This window comes from Cricetulus griseus, chromosome 9 (assembly GCF_003668045.3).
Source record: "Cricetulus griseus strain 17A/GY chromosome 9, alternate assembly CriGri-PICRH-1.0, whole genome shotgun sequence".
NCBI lineage: Eukaryota > Metazoa > Chordata > Mammalia > Rodentia > Cricetidae > Cricetulus > Cricetulus griseus.
In genome coordinates this window covers 5,701,317-5,718,717 of record NC_048602.1, presented here as the reverse complement: position 1 = coordinate 5,718,717, position 17,401 = coordinate 5,701,317, and the positions used below count along the sequence as shown (strand labels likewise).

General features: G+C 47.4%; 1 protein-coding gene across 14 annotated transcripts in view; it reads left to right on the top strand.

The window, feature by feature from the left end:
• The window catches only part of LOC103161319 (zinc finger protein 383), a 326,635-nt gene extending 312,884 nt beyond the window's left edge, over positions 1 to 13,751 (top strand). For 5 of the 14 annotated variants that reach the window (XM_035449242.1, XM_035449249.1, XM_035449246.1 and 2 more), the window contains 4 exons: positions 139 to 212; positions 5,573 to 5,699; positions 6,554 to 6,646; positions 12,114 to 13,751. In XM_035449242.1, coding sequence (XP_035305133.1) covers positions 139 to 212; positions 5,573 to 5,699; positions 6,554 to 6,646; positions 12,114 to 13,606 — 1,787 coding nt within the window. In that variant the 3' untranslated portion in view covers positions 13,607 to 13,751. Of the gene's footprint in view, positions 1 to 138; positions 213 to 5,559; positions 5,700 to 6,553; positions 6,647 to 12,113 lie in introns of all 14 variants that reach the window. The other 9 variants (XM_035449248.1, XM_035449245.1, XM_035449247.1 and 6 more) reach the window with 5 other exon arrangements.
• Positions 13,752 to 17,401: the final 3,650 nt, after the last annotated feature.

Genomic DNA, 17,401 nt, shown 5'->3' with positions numbered 1-17,401 from the left:
CTATGTTTCGGACGTGCACTCAGAGAAGGCGTGTGTGGAAACAGTGGGAATGTCTGCAGATCTGAGTTATTCCGAGAGATCTAATCTGAGCCTGTTTTCTTCCTGGCTCCTAACGGACCTCCACCTTTGCCTTCACAGGGCTCTTTCCTTTCCCGAAAGACGAGCCAAGACAACGGGATTCGTCTCTCACAAATCTCAAAGGCATGTCTAAGGTGAGATATTTCCTTTCTTTTCTTTCGGGAAATAGGGACATTTGCTGAGCAATGTTGCTTCAGCTGCCTGGATATTAGAATTTGCTGCCGTGAAACATTTTTCCGGTTAGTTAGGGCCAGGGTCTCCAGGTAAGGTCCTGATTGGAGACACAAGTGACACTGGGCTATAATATTGAAGGTGGTGCCTTCCCAAACTTTCTCCTGTAGATGGCTCACCGATTCCAACGCTAGTATTCCAACCAGACGAACTTAAGCCTGCCCCCAGTTATGGCCGCTGTCCAGACTGGCTCATTATATTTCTCATTGTCTCCTCTGTCCGTCTCTTTACAGAAGTACTGCTGTAATAAAAAAAAAATGTATTGTCTTGATTTAGAGAGACATAAATTATTGTACTTAAATGAATCCGTTTTATCTTGGCACTGACTTGTAATCTAAGTTGTGGGAAGGTGTCCCGTATGTGAGGGTTTCAGGGTGGACATCTGAGAATGAACTGGTCCAGAAAACTAAGGCTACACTTGTTGCCATGGTGACGCACATGCAGTTCCAGCACATGGGACTCGGTTAAGAGGATCCTGATTCCACGCTGGGCTTCCAAAGTGAGACCTTGTCAAACACAAAGGTTTTTAGAATTCGGTTTGTTTGTTTTCTTTTTTTTAAGACAGGGTGTTGTAGAATATTATTTTAAGGTGTGTTACTTCTGTTCATGCAACATCTGTTTAGTGATGCAAAGATGTGTTGGATTAAATAAAATTCACCCGTGGTGAGGACGTTGAGTCAGCGACTAGCTGACGAGAAATGGTAGGGAAGAGCCAGCTGGAGAAGGGTTTTTAAGGAGGGGGTGAGGAGTAGCACGAGGACTTCTGGAGAGACTTCAGGAGAGGAGGTGAGCTGCCTCTCTGAGGAGCAGAATTCCACCTCAGCCTTTGAATCTTGAGTTCTTTAGAGGGCTGAGATTTAGATAAGTTCCCTTCATAGCTTTGAAAGAGTAGGTGCCTGGGGAAACAGAATTCCCTCAGGCTTTGGCTCTTGTGTGGCACAAATAAGGAAAAACCCAGAGACAGGTATTAGGGTTCAAGCTGAAGATCAGAAAAGCAAAGCAGCCAAGCCCCTAGAGAGTTCTTACCTTTACCAACGCTCATACCAAAGAGGGGCGATCCTGTCCCCAGAGTGACGGCAGCCTGCAGTGCTCTCCAGCAAACCTCAGACTGCCTGAGACTGCACTGAGCTCCTGCCTTATATTCCTCTCTAGTGCTGGGGTTAAAGGCATGCCGTCCCAAGTGCTTGGATCAAAGGCATGAGCTCTGTTTCTCTTTTAGACTGATACACTCTCATGTAGTCTGGGGTGGCCTTGAACTCACAGAGATCCATCTGCCTCTGTCTTCTGAGTGCTGGGATTAAAGGTGTGTGCCACCACTGTCTGTCCTCTTTGGCTAACTAGTGACTTAATTGTGTGTGTGTGTGTGTGTGTGTGTGTGTGTGTGTGTGTGTGTGTGTGTGTCTAACTAGTAACTTAGCTCTTAACTAGGTGTGTGGCTAACTAGTGGCTTAGCTGTGCATTCTGATCTTCAGTCAAGCTTTATTTGTTAGATCATAAGCAAAATATCGCCACTCTTGCAGCCTAACTGCTGCTGATAACAGGAGAGTTAAAGTTGCTGATTCCTACGGCCCATGGCTTAAAAGGCAGCAACAATTTAAAAAGGGGACAACATACAGGGTTTTTCTGTGTAGCCTTGGCTGTCCTGGAACTCAGTCTGTAGGAGAAGGCTGGCCTAGAACTCACAAAGACCCACCTGCCTCTGCCTCCCAAGTGCTGGGATCAAAGACACTACCCAGCTAGATTTCTTTCTGTATATGAGTGTTTTGCCTGCGTGTATGTATGTGTATCATGTGTGTACGTGGTGCCCATGGAGATCAGAAGAAGGTGTCCATCCTTTGGAACTGGAATTATAAACAGGTATTAGCTACCATGTGGGTGCTGGGAACTGAACCCAGGTCCTCTGTAAGAGCAATAAGTGCTCTTAACAACTGAGCCATCTCTGTAGCCCCTTCTCTAATTTTCTATTGATTCTTCTCTTCCAGAAATTCCTACCAACTGTGACCTGCCAGGGAAAACCTGCTCAGTATTCAATACTACCATAGGGTTAGCATTTTCTTTTCTTTTCTTTTCTTTTCTTTTCTGTCTTCTAAAATTTTACACTCACTTGCAGCAGAAGAAATTACATATACTAGTCCACTCTTTGTTTGTTTGTTTGTTTGTTTTTGTTTTTGTTTTTCGAGACAGGGTTTCTTTGTGTGGCTTTGGAGGCCATCCTGGAACTCATTCTGTAGACCAGGCTGGTCTCGAACTCACAGAGATCCACCTGCCTCTGCCTCCCCAGTACTGGGAATAAAGGCGTGCGCCACCACTGCCCCACTTGCTAGTCCACTCTTGAAGTAGTCTGTCCTTGAATCAACCGCAGTACCTTATCCTGTTTCCATTTGTTTTTCTTTCATAAAATTCCCAATCTCCCGGGGCTGGAGAGATGGCTCAGAGGTTAAGAAAGCACTGGCTGCTCTTCCAGAAGTCCTGAGTTCAATCCCCAGCAACCACATGGTGGCTCGCAACTATCTATAATGAGATCTGGTGCCCTCTTCCGGCCTGCAGGCTGAACATTGTATACATAATAAATTTTTAAAAAAATCTAAAAACTTCCCCATCTCCCAACCTTTCAAGTATTGATTTTCCCCAAGTTTTAAATGGCTCACTTTTTTACATTCTTGATTTCTGTATACAAAGTTAGATTGCTTTGGAAGAATACACGTAATTTGATTTAGTGACTATCGGATACCTCTGTCCATGCTAGACATCTGTCTAGACAGAGCATCGGAGCCTTATATTCAGCATGCAGGGGCTGGGCATGTAGCTCCATCAGCAGTGTTGCTTAGCATGCTTGGAGCTCGTGGCTCAATCCACAAACCCATATTAACTGGGCATGGTGGCACAGATCGATGTTCTTAACGTTCTGAAGGTAGAGGGGCCATCCTCAACTCCATAACAGGTTTGAGACCCACCTGGAATACTCGAGACCCTGTCTCAAAAACAAACAAGCCGTAATAGCCACGACCTACCCATTCCACGCTCTCGTCAGTTCCTTGTGACGTCCCGTGATCCAGCCTGCTGTTTCCTGTTTTAATTTTCTTCTCTTTCTTTTTTTGTCATTTGTCTCGAGACAGGGCTTCCTTGTCCGGTCCTAGTGATCTGGAGCTCACTGTGTAGCCGAGGCTGGCCTTGAACTTGCAGCAGTCCTCCTGCATCTGCCTCCTGAGTGCACCACTACAGTCGGCTCTTTCTCCGCCTTCCCACCCCCGGGGTCTCACACACTTACCTGTGCAGAGAGCCCAAGAGCTGTGCGGGTCCCTTCAGTCTACAGGCGGTTATAACCAGTTCTCTCAAACCCTACCGTGTGGGAACCAGTGGTCTTTCATTAGCCCACAAATCTCTAATCTCTGCAGCGTAATCTCCATCAGTGGTTACCTTCTCCAGTCTTGAGGAATACTACCTCCAGTAGCCGGGATGGTGGCACACACCTCCAGTCTGGCTTCAGGGGAGCTGAGGTGCGGAGACCATGAGTCAGACTCGGGGTTGGTTTGTTTGTTTTTAAGGAATATTACCATATAACACGTATTATGTTTCTTCGTGTTAAAATTTGCATTCCTCTGTGGGGTGTGTGTGTGTGTGTGTGTGTGTGTGTGTGTGTGTGTGTGTGTGTGTGTTAATGTGGGTGCCTGTGGAAGCCAGAAGAGGCCAGCAAGTAAATCTCCTGGAGCTGGGGTTAGAGGTGGTTGTGAGCTTCCAGATGCGGGTGATGGGACCCACACTCTATCTAGTCTTCTTGAAGACAGGCAAGTGCTCTTAGCTGCTGAGCCATCGCTCCAGCCCACTTTGTGGTCAGGCCTGTGTGCATTGCAGTAGAACATACAAGATCATATATTGCAAAGAAAAAAATTACTAAGCGTGCATTCAAGAGTAGGAGTGTAAACTAACTGTGTAAACTGTCACTAATGCTTATTGATAGTTTATCAATAACAATATGCTGGAAATGTGATCAAGTCCATTTTTATTATTAAAATTTTTGGTTAGTTTTTGAGACAGGAACTTTCTGCATAGCCTTGGCTATCCTGGAACTCGATATGTAGACCAAGCTGGCTTTGAACAGGCGTCCACCTGCTCCTGCCTCCCGAGTGCTTAGATTAGGGGTGTCCCGTGAGTTTTTAGAGACTAGTGCCATTTATTCCTACAATAGAGATTTATTCTAAGTACAAAATTTTGTACGCTTAATGAAGCTTCAGATTACAGAATGAAAGTTTTCTTTGCTTTGTGATTGTTTCCTTTGTACACTTTCCTTCAATATATTTTGATACCTATTGAGTGACCATTTCTCATAAGCCTCTCCTTATAGCAGAGTCAAAGTTTTACCATTTTGGTTCATCAGTCAACCGTTTGCATTCAGGACAAAACTGTGTGGTATAAGATTATTTATATTTTAAACCTGAGATAAAAGGTCAACATTAGCCGGGCGTTAGTGGTGCATGCCTTTAATCCCAGCACTCTGGAGGCAGAGGCAGGTGGATCTCTGTGAGTTGGAGACCAGCCTGGTCTCCAGAGCGAGTGCCAGGACAGCCTCCAAAGCCACAGAGAAACCCTGTCTCAAAAAACCAAAAAAAAAAAAAAAAAAAAAAAATCAATATTACTGGATGTATTTTTGAAAGAGAGAGGAGTGTGTGTGTGTGTGTGTGTGTGTGTGTGTGTGTGTGTGTGTGTGTGTGTGTGTGTAGCCCAAACAGCACAGGTAAGGGGCTGAATAGCTGAATAGGTAGTCCAGTGATTAAGAGTACTGGTTGCAAACATCAGGTTGGTGGCACATACCTTTAATCCCAGCACTCAGAGGCAGAGGCAGGGTCAGCCTGGTCTACGTAGTGAGTTTCAAGACAGCCAGAGCTACATAGACAGAGGTAGCCTTAATCTCCCTTCCTTCAAAAAAGACCACTCCATGCTCCCGCAGGGGACTTTGTTTAGGGGACTTTGTTTAGTTCCCAGCACCCACGTAGGGGTTCATAAGAGCCTGTCACTCCAGTTCCAGGGAACCTGACACCGGCTCCTAGCCTCCTGAGACACTGTAGCCATGTGGTAAACGTACTGTATCCAGGCAAACACTTATACCCGTAAAATAAACATAAACAACCGCCAGGATAAAGAAACCTTTTTAAAAGATATTTAAAAACTAGTTCATCCACGGATCACTCCCAGCCTGATCCCCAACATTTAGCTGTAACCCATTTCCAGTAACTTTGGGATGAACTGCTGCAGTGTGCCCTTACAGGGACCAGTGTCATTCAAGGATGTGACTGTGGACTTCACCCAGGAGGAGTGGCAGCACCTAGATCCCGACCAAAAGGCCCTCTACAGGGACGTGATGCTAGAAAACTACTGCCACTTCGTCTCTGTGGGTAAGTCTCACTCACATCCCTTCCAGAGTTCCAGAAGCAGGTCCTGACGCTCGAGCAGCCAGCACGCTAGCAGCAGAGACTTCTCCTCCGCCCAGTGTGACTCTTTATGTTAGTGAAGTCACTATTTGTTTTTGACACAGGCTCTTTCTCTATGTAATCCTGGCTGTTCCTGGGCTTGCTACATAGACCAGGCTGGCCTTGAACTCACACAGATCCTCCTGCCTCTGCCTCCTGAGTGCTAGGAATAAAGGCCTGTACCACCATGCCTGGCCCAATAAACGATTTTTTAGATTGTTTTTATTTGATATATACGAGTATCTTGCCTGTAGAAATGTGAGGCGGGTGTGTGCTTGATGCCTGCTGAGGCCAGAAGAGGGTGTTGGGACCCCTGGAACTTTGTGTTAAGGATGGTTGTGAGTAGCCGTGTGGGTGCTGGGAATTGAACCTGGATCCTCTGGAAGAGCAGTCAATGTTTCTAACTGCTCGGTCAGTCTTTCCAGCCCCAGAATATTTGATTTTTTTGTGGATTTTTTTTTTTTTGAGACAGGGTTTCTCTGTGTAGCTTTGGGGCCTGTCCTGGAACTCACTCTGTAGACCAGGCTGGCCTCGAACTTACAGAGATCCGCCTGCTTCTGCCTCTCGAGTGCTGGGATTAAAGATGAGTGCCATTGACCATATTATTAACTTTGGTAAGACATTAATTTATACCCCATGTAGCACTGTGAAGTTGTGTCTTTCTCAGTAGTTTTGAGTCCCAGCAGTTTAGATCAAGTCTCACTTTTCTTTTTCCCTTCCTATGTTCCCTCCCTCCCTCCTTTCCCCCCCTCCCTTCTCTCCTTTTTCTTCATTATCAGGATTTCCCATAACAAAACCTGATATGATCCGCAAATTGGAACAAGGAAAAGAACTATGGACAGAGAGAATTTTTCCGAGTCAAAGCTATCTAGGTAAGTTGTAGATATAAAAATTCTGTGGGATGGATGAAGACATAGCTCAGCCTCAAGGACCTGGGTTTGATTTCTAATGCTTCATAAGAAAGCAAAAGTCTGTCAGGCGTTGGTGGCATGCCTTTAATCCCAGCACTCGGGAGGCAGAGGCAGGAGGATCTCTGTGAGTTCGAGGCCAGCCTGGTCTACAGAGCAAGTGCCAGGACAAAAAATCCCCCGGTGGGGGCTGGAGAGATGGCTCAGAGGTTAAGAGCACTGACTGCTCTTCCAGAGGTCCTGAGTTCACTTCCCAGCAACCACATGGTGGCTCACAGCCATCTGTTATAAGATCTGGTGCCCTCTTCTAGTGTGCAGATATACATGGAAGCAGAATGTTGTATACATAATAAATAAAATCTTAAGGGAAAAAAATCCTCCAGGTGCTGAATCTCAGGTATTGGACAGATTTGAATATTTGGGGTATCTATTTTAGAATTGCAGTAAAGTGCAATTTCCATCTTTAGCATTTCAAGCATATAGTTCAATGCTAAGAACTATATTCATATTTTTTTTGCAACCATCACCATTGTCGGGCTCCAGAGTCGTCATGTTACAAAACTGAAACCATGTCAGGCAGTGGTGGCACACACCTTTAATCCCAGCACTCAGAGTTCGAGGCCAGCCTGGTCTACAGAGTTCCAGGACAGCTAAGGCTCTACAAAGAAACCCTGTCTCAACTGTAAAACAAACAAACAGAAAGAGATACTGGCCTCTGTTATCTTACCTAGAATCCATTCTAGGCTTCATCGGTATGTCCACAGGAGTCTGACAATAGCTCTTCAGATTCTGCCAAACGTATAGACCCATGTATTCCGAATCCCAGTCAGGATAAAGACTCCTTCTATTATCACGGTCGTTCCCAGTAAGTCTCTTCCAGCTTTCCTCCCTCTGAGTTTGAATTTTACTAGAATCAGTTTTGTCTATTCTAGACCATTTTCTTCCACCTAACTTCATAGTTGAAAGATTGGGACACGGTAACTCTGAAAGACACCAGTGTCAACCTCTGGCCTACACACACACGCACGCACGCACGCACGCACGCACGCACACTGGCATGCATGTACTCACTCACACCCACACAAACACGTATACACCCTACCCCACCCCCGTAAAATGCACTTTTGAAGTAAAAATATTTTACTTCTATCTTTGCAAACTAGTGTTTTCATTTCTTTTTGAGTTTGTGTATATATGTGTGCTTGGACGATGCAAACACAGGAGCAAACATAAACATACAGGAGACACGACACAATTACCTCACAGCTTTTGTTCTAAAAATGTTAGCCAGAGATTGGTAAAATAACAGTAGTGTAACCATCCTTCCTGTATAGTATATATCTGCTTTGTTATGTGAAGAAAACATACATAAAGTGCTAGGGATTGAACCAGGGCACTTTACATGTGCCCAGCAATGCTTTCCCCTCCAAGTTCCTTTCATCGTGGGACCTCAGCGAGACGAAATGTGATCAATTTGAAGGGACCCTTTGTGGCCGTCTCCATTTCACCAGAGCCCACCTCAATTAAAAACCATTCGTTTCCAAAGAACTTTCGTTTCGTCTCAGGACAGGCAATTCTTTTGGTGGTCCTGAGTTCTTTAAGTGTCCCCGTAGGGCTTAGGGAACCGACAGTTACCTGTACCCACTGGACTCGAGAGGGGAAGTTCTAGCCTGGATGGATAGTGGCATGAAGCAGCGGAGAGCTAGAAGGGGACACAGCAATGGATTCAAGGGAATTGAAGACAAGACAGACGATGGCAAAGGAGGAAGATGCAGAGTGGTGGGATGGCTGAGGTCCTGCAGCGACTGCCAAGCCTGAAGACCTGAGTTCATTTCCCAGGGCTCCGTGGTGGAAGGAGAGAACCAGTTCCCACAAACTCTCCTCCGATATCCACATGGGAATGTGCACTCTGGTGCGTATGCAAGTTGAGGCTGTGCTGGACAGTGTGTCAAGTTGACACAAGCTAGAGTCATCAGAGCTTCAATTGAGAAAATGCCTCCATAAGCTCGGGCTGTACACAGCCTGGAGAGCATTCCCTTAATTAGTGACTGATTGGGGAGGGCCCAGTCCATTGTGGGTGGGGCCATCTCTGGGCTGGTGGTCCTGGGTTCGCTAAGAAAGCAGGCGGAGAAGCCACGAGAGCAAGCCAGTAAGCAGCACTGCTCCATGGCCTCTGCATCAGCTCTGCCTCCAGGCTCCTGTTTGAGTTCCTGTTCTGACTTCCTTTGAGGATGAACAGTGCTGTGAAAGTATAAGCCAAATAAACTCTTTCCTCCCCATAGTGTTTCCTCCCCATAGTTCATAGTGTTTCATCACAGCAATACTGACCCTAGCTAAGACAGAGGCCAGCCTAGGCTGTGAGATCCAGTAGCAAAATGCAAATTGAAAAAGAGCCTCTTCTTGGAACAGAACCCGGAATGAAGACTAGAATCCCATTTCTTTTTCTTAGAGGCATGTGCTGCCATGCCCAGTTTTGAGAATCTCATTCCATCAGTCTTTTACACTGGTGTCCTCAAGTGTTTGTTCATAAAGAAACTTTCTTCACTCTTGGTTTGTTTTTGTTTTTTTTATGTATATGGTGCTCTATCTGCATGTTCAACTTTATGCCAGAAAACAGCATCAGATATCACTATAGATGGCTGTGAGCCATCATGTTGCTGCTGGGAATTGAACTCAGGACCTCTGGAAGAGCAGCCAGGGCTCTTAACAGCTGAGCCGTCTCTCCAGCCCCATGGAACTGTCTTCACTATCAGTTCTTGTCTTTGTAAAAGTCCTGTGACTGATAATAGTCTGATCTCATCTCACATTGGGATTTCTTTGTTTTATATGAATAACTTCAGGTAGACATTTCAGCCTTTTTCTCTCACTATAATGGCATATTTTAATTTGACAGGAAAGCAGCATGGAATAAGTTAGATATTTTACATAGTATAGCAGCCATGTTAAAATGCCAGTTGTTTGGGGCTGGAGACATGGCTCAAAGGTTAAGAGAATGCATTGCTCTTGGCAGAGGACCCAAGTTTGAGTCCCAGCACCCATGTCGGGCAGCGGATAGCTACCTGTTGTCACCGCTCTGTTTGGCAGTGTGAACCTGGGAGAGTGAATCCTAAAAAATGAGGCAGACTAAAGTCTCATGTCATAGTCAGCTTTATGCAAAGCATCAGACAGTTTATATTCTGAGGGCATTCTGAGGATTTAGCCAGGTCATGGGAGCAAGGTTCACTGAAGTTCAAGTTGTATACAGTCACAGGGCAAGATCACATGCGTTTAGGCCGAATACACTCAGGAGGACATCATTATTCTGAATAGTGATGGGTAATCTGAAGTAAACCCATTCCTATTCACCACACCTGGGAGGGGGCTCAAAAGCACATTCCAGTAGCAACCCATGTTCTGGAGGAACAGAGGTCACAGACTCTTGTCTTGTTTACTTGGAGATTTCTCACAAGCACTCAGAAATCTCACACAGATTCATTCAGGGACCATATTCTGATACCTGTACCTCCAGTTCCAGGGGATCTGATGCCTCTGACTTCCTTGATCCCTTGTGTTCATGTGTACATACACAGACACACAGACACAGACACACACACACACACACACACACACACACAGAGAGAGAGAGAGAGAGAGAGAGAGAGAGAGAGAGAGAGAGAGCACATATGAGAATATTTAAAATAAATAACAGGAGCCAGGCATGGTGGCACACGCCTTTGACCCTAATACTGGGGAGGCAGAAGCAGGCAGATCTCTGTAAGTTCAAGGCCAGCCTGGTCTACAAAGTGAGTTCCAGGACAGCCAGGGCTACACAGAGAAACCCTGTCTCAAAAAAAAAAAAAGGAAATAATAATAATAGGCATTTGAAATATTTCTTGAAATGAACAATAATTTTATTCCAACTTCAAGAAATACTTCTCTGGCTGGGCGTTGGGCACGCCTTTAATCCCAGCACTCAGGAGGCAGAGGCAGGAGGGTCTCTGTGAGTTTGAGGCCAGCCTGGTCTCAAGAGAGAGTGCCAGGATAGGCTCCAAAGCTACACAGAGAAACACTGTCTCGAAAAACCAAAAAAAAAGAGAAAAAAATACTTCTCTGATTTTTTTTCCAATTTCAGATCATCTGTTCCATCCTCAGAACAATTAGACTTTGTGGGTAGCAGCATGTCCCTGGAGTTGTTTGAGGTTCTTAGGGAGGCAATATAAGTCCACATGCTAATATGAACAAATTTTCAGTTTTTAGAAGTACAGCTAAGTGGAATTATACTTGCATACGTTTTACTCTCTAAATAATATGGGAGCTCTCATTTTATACTGTAGTTTACCTTACCTCTACCTTTCTTTCAAAAAACAAAATGAAACAAAAAACTATTTAATACCCTTGCTGGGTCTATTTTATTCTGTATGAATCTTCCCATTTTAAAGTCTTCTGTCACCATCCTTTGTTTTCTGTTTCTCTATCCTTACATGTATTATACTTTTTCTGTGCAGCTTATAGTTGCAATATAAAAATGTGACTTTGTTTCTAAAGGGATTTTTCCTAATTTAATGGCATACTGGGACTGTGTTTTGTTGGTTGTCCACATTAGGAGACACTCTAAGGGGCAAGAATGTAGAACGGTTGGAATGCTTGCCTGCCATGGTTGAAGCCCTGTCTTGAATACCCAGCCCTACACAAACTGGAGAGTGTTGACATATGTCTTTAATCTTGGCACTTTCCATGTGTGTGTGAAGAGAAGGATCAGAAATCAAAGTCACCCACCTTGGCTACATAGCAAGTTCAAGATCAACATCTACGTGAGAGACCTTATCTCAAAAACAAACAAACAAAAAAGGTTTATTCTGGTGTGCTCAAATTCTGAATCTCCAAATCACCAAGAAACCCATTTCGATGCAAAAGCAATGAGTCTTTTATTGCAGTTGTTTAACGAGCTAACCCCATGTTAGCTCCGGCCTTCCATCCATCCACCATGGCTGGGAAAAGGCCCTGAGAAACCACAGGACAGATCTTCTAGGGCAGTATAAGGGGAGTGTCTAGGGGTACGCACAGGCTCAGGACTGGTGTGCCTCCAGGCTTGGAGGGCTTGCCCTGTGTTCATTGGTCAACTGGTTGTTATGGCCCATAGGCCCTCCCAGGGCGGTTGCTGTGCTCTGCGTGTCATTGCTGTGCACTTGTCCGTAAAGCACACCCAGAGCCCTAAAGCATAGCCCCACCAGCTAACTTCTGATTGGTTTCTTGCCACGAGGCAGGCATCTGACCTAGTGACTAAGGCAAGGTCAGACAAGCACGTGTTACTGTCATGGCTGCCGAAATGGGCAGGCATTTGACCTTAGTGACCAAGAGAAGGTCAGGCAAGTATGTGTTTGGCTGTTATGGCTGCCGAAATGGGGAGCTGGTCCCTTCAAAAGTATTACTAATTAACCTTATTCTTTCCTAGAAGACGAAGACGTGCCGGTGAAGTTCAAAGACTGTCTAGACAAGCACCCCGAATCCACTGTCCTCATCAACCACAAGAAACTCATCCAGGAGAGAAGCAGCCTTTACCGGAGGACACCGGGCAAGAGCCATGCGATTTCCAAAACACTGTGCGATTATACATCCCGCGGCAAAGCCTCGAAAACCATTTCAGAATTCATCATCGGTGGGGATTTAAACCCGGCGCGGGATAGATTCGGGGACGGCGGGTGGGGGACGCGGACGCTGGACTCCCCGCGCGGGGAAGCTCAGGCCCCAAGCGCCCCGCCGGGTAAGCAAAGGCCGCGGGGGCCCAGTCCCGAGCGGCTGCCTCGGCACCAGGCGGCCCAGGCCCCGATCCAGGTCCCCGGGCAGCCCTTCCTCCTCGCGGGGGACGCCTGCGACGGCCCCGGCCTGCTTCCGGGAGCCGCAGCGTTCCCAGGCGGCCTGGGTTACCACGGAGACGGCGGCGGCCTGGGTTACCACGGAGACGGCGGCCTCGGTTACCACGGAGACGGGCTGGCTTCCGGCGTCGGGCCGCTGGGTCCGCCGGAGAGGAGGCCCTCGGCGGCGGCGTGCAGCAAATACGGGAAGCTCCTGGGCAGGAAGCCGCCGCTCTTCCTCACGCACCCGCGACCTCCTCCGGCGACGGCGACTGCGACGACGCCAGCGCCGGTCGCCGCGGCGGACGGGAAGGAGAAGCCCTTCCAGTGCCCGTACTGCGGCAACGCCTTCCGCCGGAAGTCGTACCTGCTGGAGCACCAGCGCATCCACACGGGCGAGAAGCCGTACGCGTGCGGCCAGTGCGGGCGCGCCTTCCGCCAGAAGACGGCGCTGACGCTGCACGAGCGCACGCACGCCGAGGGCCGGCCGTACCTGTGCGCCGACTGCGGCAAGGCCTTCCGCCAGAAGGCCACCCTCAGCCGCCACCACAAGACGCACACGGGCGAGAAGGCGTACGGCTGCGGCCAGTGCGGCAGCGCCTTCCGCAAGAAGTCGTACCTGGTGGACCACCAGCGCACGCACACCGGCGAGAAGCCGTACGCCTGCGCCGAGTGCGGCAAGGCCTTCGTGCAGAAGACCACGCTCACCGTGCACCGGCGCACGCACACCGGCGAGAAGCCCTACCTGTGCGCCGACTGCGGCAAGGCCTTCTGCCAGAAGACCACGCTCACGCTGCACCGGCGCATCCACACCGGCGAGAAGCCCTACGCCTGCGCCGACTGCGGCCGCGCCTTCCGCCAGAAGGCCATCCTGACGGTGCACCGGCGCACGCACACCGGCGAGAAGGCCAACGGCTGCCCGCAGTGCGGCAAGGCCTTCAGCCGCAAGTCCAACCTCCTCCGCCACCAGAAGACGCACACCGGCGAGAAGCCCTACGGCTGCCAGCACTGCGGCAAGGCCTTCAGCTGCAAGTCCAACCTGGCGGCCCACCACAAGACGCACCGGGCGGCGGACGGCGGCCGGGTCCCGTGAGCGCCGGGGCCGGTCCGTCCGTCCGTCCGTCTGTCCGTCTGTCCGCTTGCTTGTTTGTGTGCTTGCTTGTTTTTCTAGGTTTTGCACACAGGGACTCGCTCTGGAGACCTGGCTGGCCTCGAACGCACAGAGGTCCACCTGCCTCTGCCTCTGCCTCCCCAGGGCTGGGATCACAGGCGTGCGCCACCATGCCCTGCGGGGTTTTTCTTTATTGAAGTCTGGTACTGAGTGTTTTCAGGTTCTATGCCTTACATTTGCTACTTGGTAACCCATCACACACACACACACACACACCACACACGCGCGCACACACACGCGCACACACACACATACACCACACACACACACACACACACACACACACACACACACACCACACACGCGCGCACACACGCGCACACACACACACACCACATACACCACACACACACACACACAAATACCATTGGGTAAGTTAAACGACCAAAAAAATTGAAAATAAAGGCTTCATTTTTGTTTTACTGGATCCAGCAGGTTCCACTGACCTGATGGACTACCATAAACATGCAAATTGGCTCATTTTCAGTCTCACAAATTACATTTCAGTCTTACAAATTACATCAGTCACAGACCGATGGCCAAATGCAACTTGTCGGCATGAAACGAAACGTGTTACCTCCTCAACCTTAACCACAGTTCCCACTGAAAACGTTGTCACTTGGGTTCCACACAGTATAAACCTTCATATAAAATTGGATCGTTTTCCTTGTTCTTTTTCTTCACAGCTTGTTTCTCTCATCGTCTCTGAGCCCAGCCGTCAGTGCACGAGGCAGAAGTTCGTTTCTTTTATTCTGTATAGAATTCCAATATATAAGTATATTCCTTTTACCCACTCTGCTACCAATGGACTTTGCAGTGTTTGCTGCTTGGGGTCATAATAAAAATGGCCACGTATGCACTTCTCTGTGTATATTCATGGCGTGGAATCGCTGTGTCTTAGGATTCAGTCAGTTTTAGTAGATACTGCCAATAATTCTGAACTTTGATAACATGAGGTAACTTTACTCAGAAGAAAACAACTACAAATATCCCCAATATGGCAACAGTTCAGATGACAGAATTCTGGTCTGGAGAGATGGTTCAGCAGCACTTGCTCTCGCAGGGGACTCGGGTTAATTCCCAGCACCCACTTAGTGCCTCACAAGAGCCTGTGACTGGAGTTCCAGAGGATCCAATACTCTGCTCTGGCTTCTGCAGGCACCAGGCATTTGTGAGGAGCATATACAGACAAGCAGGAAAAGCAGAATTCATGTTAGGAGGTAACAGTATTACGGTGGAAAAAACGGGAACGTGGAAGAGAAGCATGTACAAAGGCTTTTAGTCACAGCACAAATCTTAATATAATACGAAACTTGGGGTTGCCTTTAGCCACAGTTAATATCAAACGTGCTGAGGAAAGAGAAGCACTCAGCATTCCCTTTGATCAACACTGGAAAAGCCAACAAGATTGTTGAAATTGGAAGAGGGAGGAAAAATACAGCTTTTATCCAAGACCTATAGATTGTACTAAACTCAAATGGCAAAGTGTGTGTGTGTGTGTGCGCGCGCGCACTCTATGCTGTATTCCAGAGAACAACCTCAGCTCTCAGAAGCTGACCATCTTGTTTTATGAAGAAGGGGTCTCTACAGATTGGAGTTCACCAAGTAGCTAGGCTGCCTGGCCAGGGAAGCCCACATGTCTCCACCTCCCAACCATGGGGCTTACAAGCTTGTGCCATCACACCTGGCTTTTTCACAGGACTTCTGGGATGTAACTCAAGTCCTCATACAAGCACTTTATCAACTGAACTATCTCCCCAGCCACAGGGCATCCGTGGGATTTCAATTCCTGAGCCTGGGCTTTTTTACTCTGTAGGGCAGGGGCTGGGTATGGCTCTCAAGACAGAGTGTTGTGTGGGTGGAACCTGATGGTTGGAGGGCCTCGGGCAGGGCCTGGTCACTCATGTGCTGCAAGGAGCTTACATTCCCCCTTTTGTTTATTATTGATAAACACTAAGGGGTAGGAAAAGAGGCAAGAATAGACTACTTCCTGTTGAACAGGAACATCTAAGTCCTTTGGCCAAATTTGACCATCATCAGGGTATAATTGGGAGCTGCAGGCCTCTGCCTTCATAGCTGGGGCTTGTAATTCTGTAATTGATTAAAAGTCTGATTAAACACAGAGAAAGCCTGTCTTGAAAAACCAAAAAAAAAAAAAAAAGGTCTGGTTAAAAATCTTTTGGAGCTGGAAAAAAGAAAGAAAAAAAAAATCTTGGAGCTGGGCAATGGTGGCACACGCCTTTAATCCCAGCACTTGGGAGGCAGAGGCAGGTAGATGTCTGTGAGTTCGAGGCCAGCCTAGTCTACAAAGCTACACAGAGAAGCCGTGTCTTAAAAAAAAAAAAAAAAAAAAAAAAAAAAAAAAAAAAAAAAAAAAAAAAAAACTTTTCGATCTGTTGTTGAAATCTAGACAAGAAGTTTATAAGATAGGGTTCAACTAGCAGGATTAAGAAAAGGAGGGGGCTGGAGAGATGGCTCAGCGGTTAAGAGCACTGACTGACTGTTCTTCCGTAAGTTCTGAGTTCAATTCCCAGCAACCACATGGCTCACAACCACCTTGAACGAGATCTGATGCCCTCTGCTGGCATGCAGGCAGAAGACTACATAAAATCTAAAAAAAAAGGTGTGTGGCTTTTAAAAAAAAAAAAAGAAAAGGTGTGGTGAGATTTTTTTGGTTGCACTCTGACACTCCAGAGACTGCCCAATGGATGGAGAAGACACACAAGAAGGAAAGGGCTGGGACTGGAGTTTGAGCTTCCTCGTGGTTCTGGGGCAAGGGAAGAGGCTTGTCACTTGGGGTGTCTCTGGCCAAAAAAAAAAAAGGGTCAACTTGTTGCTACTCAGCCTCTCTGAGCTAGCAGGTTTTCACCCCAGCCTTTGACTTCTGAGTCTTATTGATAAATAGAATGACAGAGACTTAATTTAAACCTGAACATCATGGCCCTGCAGAGCCTGGGCCACAGGACCAAAAGCCCTGCCAGGCTGCCACCTGAGTGACTGGCAGGGAGCTGAGTGATGAGCTGCGGACAGCAGACGATAATTAAAATATCAGTAGATTCATGTGTGGCCATTAAGCCAACAGGAAAATATCAGGAGGAGAGAGCCAGGCTGTCATGGCAGACACCTTTAATCCCAGCACTCAGGAGGCAGAGGCAGTGGGATCTCTGTGAGTTTGAGGCCAACCTGGTCTGCAGAGCGAGTGCCAGGATAGGCTCCAAAGCTACACAGAGAAACTCTGTCTCAAAAAAACAAAGAAAAGAGCGAGTTCCAGGACAACCAGGGCTACACAGAGAAAGCCTGTCTCAAAAACCAGAAAAGAAAAAAAAATAGAAAGGGAGAGGAGGAGTTTAAGTTCTATATTGGACTGTCAATGATCCACTAACAGAGGCATTGAGCTGTTTCTTGCGTTTTTTTAGAGATCCATCTGGACTTGTTGGATCCTGCCTTTTGCTATATCCAATTAATGAAGAAGCACCATTTCTCCCTGAGGAAGAGACAAAGGCCACCTCTCTCTGCTGGTAGTAAATCTAATCCTTGCTGCTTTTGTAGCACTCTGGCAACCAGTGAGTCTATTTGGCTCTAGAGTGTAAGGATGGTCTGAGCCACTTGCTGGAGACCCTGGATGAACTGAGAGGAAACCGGATGGTAAATAGTTCAGGAAGTAGTTAAGTCCCGTCTCTCCAGCTATATCCAGGACTTCAAGAAAGGGTAGGATCA